Source organism: Zingiber officinale, unplaced genomic scaffold, assembly GCF_018446385.1.
Source record: "Zingiber officinale cultivar Zhangliang unplaced genomic scaffold, Zo_v1.1 ctg38, whole genome shotgun sequence".
Lineage (NCBI taxonomy): Eukaryota > Viridiplantae > Streptophyta > Magnoliopsida > Zingiberales > Zingiberaceae > Zingiber > Zingiber officinale.
The window spans coordinates 1-4,142 of record NW_024589939.1 but is presented as its reverse complement, the minus strand read 5'-3'; the positions used below and the strand labels follow the sequence as shown (position 1 = coordinate 4,142).

General features: G+C 36.3%; 1 protein-coding gene across 1 annotated transcript; it reads left to right on the top strand.

Moving 5' to 3' along the window:
* The first annotated feature begins 439 nt into the window (after window positions 1-439).
* LOC122037414 (caffeoylshikimate esterase-like) lies at window positions 440-3,960 on the top strand. Its single transcript, XM_042596883.1, has 9 exons — window positions 440-574; window positions 1,159-1,188; window positions 1,409-1,438; window positions 1,526-1,652; window positions 1,739-1,885; window positions 1,987-2,117; window positions 2,195-2,332; window positions 2,496-2,594; window positions 3,683-3,960. The coding sequence occupies exons 1-9, from the start codon at window positions 440-442 to the stop codon at window positions 3,899-3,901; spliced, it is 1,056 nt and encodes a 351-aa protein (XP_042452817.1). The 3' UTR covers window positions 3,902-3,960.
* Window positions 3,961-4,142: the final 182 nt, after the last annotated feature.

Sequence of the window (4,142 nt, the reverse complement as noted above, 5' to 3'; positions counted from 1 at the left end):
TGATATATATATGCTAGTTAATTTATAATTACATGTGATCACTGCTTAACGCGGTATTTATTAATATGCTTTTTTTTTTGTAGATATTAAGGTTATTGCCACGTCATTTCCCTCCGTAAAATTATGTCGCTTGAAGTCGTCGTTAATGTCTGGAATTGACCGTCATACACAAGACCGGCCCCACCTACTCCTTTGCGTGGATCGTAGGTATATTATTGCGTGGACGGGTAGAGGGCCTTGAATTGGAGAGATCGCTTTCCTTCCTCTTTGATTTCTTTCCGTGGAGAAGACTCTTCGCCACCTTTCTTTTCCCATCCTCCGCTCCGCCTCATCTCTTTCTTCGCCTATTGCATTCGCAGGGCGATTTCTCAATTTCTTCTTCGTTTCGGATCGGTAATTGAGAGAGAGAAGAGAGAAAGGGGGAGAGTGAGGGGAAGGGATGAGGTGGGAAGGCGTGGACGATGAGCTCGCGAGGATGGTGTCGGAGACGAAGCTGAACGACGCGCGCGACCGCCGGAGGATCCGCGAAGCCTTCAAAGGCGTCCAGCTCGGGATCGACCATTGCCTCCTCAAGGTACTTTTCGCATCGAGAACTTGTTAGTTGATAGTGGAGATCTTCTTTTGCCTCCTCGCCTGTTTGGTGATGATATACGACAAGCTATCGGTCTTAGGGTTTGTTTATTGTTGAAAGTTGAAACATGTGGGTTTTGCGTTTTGAAAAGACAGAAATGCAATTGTAACGTGATTTAATTGTGACGCGTTGTCTCTCTGATTTGTTCGAGCGAGAAAGCACTGGGCTTTCGATAGATTTTACGGCACTTAACCACAGATTCTGCTTTATTTTGAACTCTTCCTCTGGAGATGGGGCCTCTGGATGCTTCCAAGAGGAATGAGTTTTTCTATAGTAATTCATTTGTTATTCTTTTAATTCGACACGTATTCATATGAATCAAAACGTATGCTTTTTAATTAATGTGTTTGAAAACAGATTTTTGCACATACCGTACCTTCCCTGTAGCAATATATTTTGCTGCAATATGGAGAGTAAATCTCCACAAGTAGTCAATTTAGAATGATTTTTCTTCAAATATTTCATGATTCAGTTCAGTTCTTCATGAAGAAAGTTTATGTACAATTTTTTTGTGTCATTACTTGCAGGCACAGTATGATGGATTAAAGACAGAAGAGGTGAGATCATTTTTTTTTTTTTGGCTTGAAAATAGAATCCTTTGCAGGTTTGCTTCTGCTTCAATTTTCATCTTCTTGTCCTCTTTCCTTTCCTTCTTTCTCTGTATGCTTGCCTTATGCTTGTTACTATGGATTGCTAGATCTTTACATCTTCAGCGTTAAAGAGTAAACTGTAAATTATCCCTCAATATTAGTATTCTACATTCTTGCTCATTGGTAGATTGGATTTCAAGTCAATCCTGAACTTTTGGTATCTTTTAGATCTTTCGATATTAATTAGAGGTCATGTTCATTCTATCTTATTTTAGGGAATGAATATTGTAGTATTTCTATGCAGTTATATGAGGTGAACTCTAGAGGAGTCGAAATTTTCTCCAAAAGCTGGCTTCCTGAAAATTCTTCTATCAAGGCTCTTGTTTGTTTCTGTCACGGCTATGGAGACACCTGTACCTTTTTCTTCGAAGGTTTGCTTTCTGTCTGTATTTATCTCTGACATGTTTCTGGCAATGATTTACTTGCCTTCTAATTGTCTGCATGTTGCAATACTCAGGTGTTGCCAGGAAGCTAGCATCATGTGGCTTTGGAGTTTTTGCTATGGACTACCCTGGATTTGGTCTTTCAGAAGGACTTCATGGCTATATACCAAGCTTCGATAGTCTTGTAAATGATGTCGTGGAGCATTTTTCCAAAATCAAAGGTGGGTCACCTTTACTCTTCAGTTTTTGAATGCTCAATTTTTTTGCCACTAGAAATTTGCTACCTTTGAAATTGCAAATTCGTGCTTTGTTTGGATGGCAGAGAAGCCTGAGTACCATGGCCTTCCGAGCTTTCTGTTTGGTGAATCAATGGGCGGAGCTGTGGTTCTTAAGGTGCATTTCAAACAACCAGATTCTTGGACTGGTGCAATTTTAGTAGCACCAATGTGCAAGGTAAAATATTTGACATGAATCTTTTGGACTTTCATCGTTCGACCTGTGTTTCCCTAAAATGAAGTATTTATTATTAGATAGCAGATAATGTTATTCCTCCATGGCCTGTGAAGCAATTCCTCATCGGTATAGCTAAACTTTTACCAGAAAGGAAATTAGTTCCTCAAAAGGATTTAGGAGAAATGGCTTTTAGAGATCCAAAGAAATTACAGCAGGTCAGTCTGAAACTTTGATCAGATTATTCATTCATCTCTTATTGCTTCCCATATGATTCTTGGTATTATTCTATAAAATTCTCGATTCCTTTGTCCAATTTGTCCTTTTCTCATAACCATATAACATATAAGTGATACATAAAACAGTGTCTTTTGATTGCAGACCAAATATAATGTCATTGCTTATAAGGGAAATCCACGCCTGAGAACAGCAGTGGAAATGCTGAGAACAACCCAGGAGATAGAGCAGCGATTGCATGAGGTATGAGCATGACTAATAATTTTGTTTACAGGTTTTGCTATTACTTTTAATACTCCATCTAGCATTTGTCGAAATATGAATTACAAATGTTATTTATCTAATAAGACGTATCCCTAGATTATTCTTGTAGTGAATTTAGGGCAAAAATGGAAAATCCATTGAAGTGATACCAATTAATGGACATGATATTCCATATGAATTCTAGATTTATTAGAATCTAATCTGCCAAGACAGTGACACTCATTACTTGGAGCAACAGTAGGTGATTGAAGAGAGGAGCTTCTAGATGTGAACATTATGTCTCCTTGTACTAACAGGAAATAGAAATAAGGATGTGAAATGATCCATCATACTTTATTCAAAGTGTTGGATGGTTAGGAAACTTCACATGAAAAAGTTAATGTAGTAAAGTAAATATTACAGTGCTAAGAGCCTAAGATGGATGCGTGAGGTTTCAAGAAAAATAAGAAATAATTGTATACATGGGCAACTAAGAAACAAGAGATGGACTCAGTCATCTTTCTTTAAAGTTCAAAATTTGATATATATTTGATTAAATGGACTCAGTCATCATAGAGTAAAACCATGTACTAACAGTAGGAACTAAGAAACAAGAGATGAACTCTAAAAATTTTTAGACAAAAATCCAAAGGATGCCCCAAATTATGTAAATCATCAAAAAGGAAGCTTTTTTTTTTTAAAAAAAATAAATCAATCAATCAATCAAAGGAACACTTCATCAAAAATTTTATTCCCAGAATATTCCTTATTTGATAGTGTTATAATAGTTATCGGTAATGCTATAATGTGCAAAAGTTACTAAGTAGCTTCTATAATTATTTGCAAGTGATTTTAGAGTTTAGGAATTAAGATTCAACTATAACTATTTTAAAGTCATTTTGAGTAATTTAAAGTGATTTTAATAATTTTGACCAAGTTAATATATATATATATATAATAATGATTTGTGTGTAGTAATTTTGATGAGTGAATAGTTAATTTTTTATGGTTATCGAATAGCTTTTATATGTTGTAGCACCTACTCATTTGTAACATCTGAATTTAACACCAATCAAGTTTCTCCTCAGGTATCTCTACCACTACTAATCCTTCACGGCGAGGCTGACATCGTGACCGATCCTTCAGTTAGCAAGGCTCTGTATGAGCAAGCTCGCAGCGCCGACAAGAAACTGCATCTTTACAAGGATTCATATCATGCGCTTCTAGAGGGCGAGCCTGATGAGATTATTTATCAGGTTTTTGGCGATATCATCTCTTGGCTGAACAATCACGTTGAAAAAATTTAACACCAAAATAATTAATACTAGAGTATAAACAACGTTGGGAGCCGAGAGTAATTCATATCGAAAACTGCCCATTCTTATATGATTCTCCAGCATTAATTAATGTTAATTCTGAGTTATTCGATGTGTTACAGTGACCGTGATACCATAATAAGACCATTAGGTCCTTAAGTTTTTAATTTTAATAAGCTTATGTACATATTTTCGGAGCTGCATTTAATGAGATAAATCATGAACACTAATA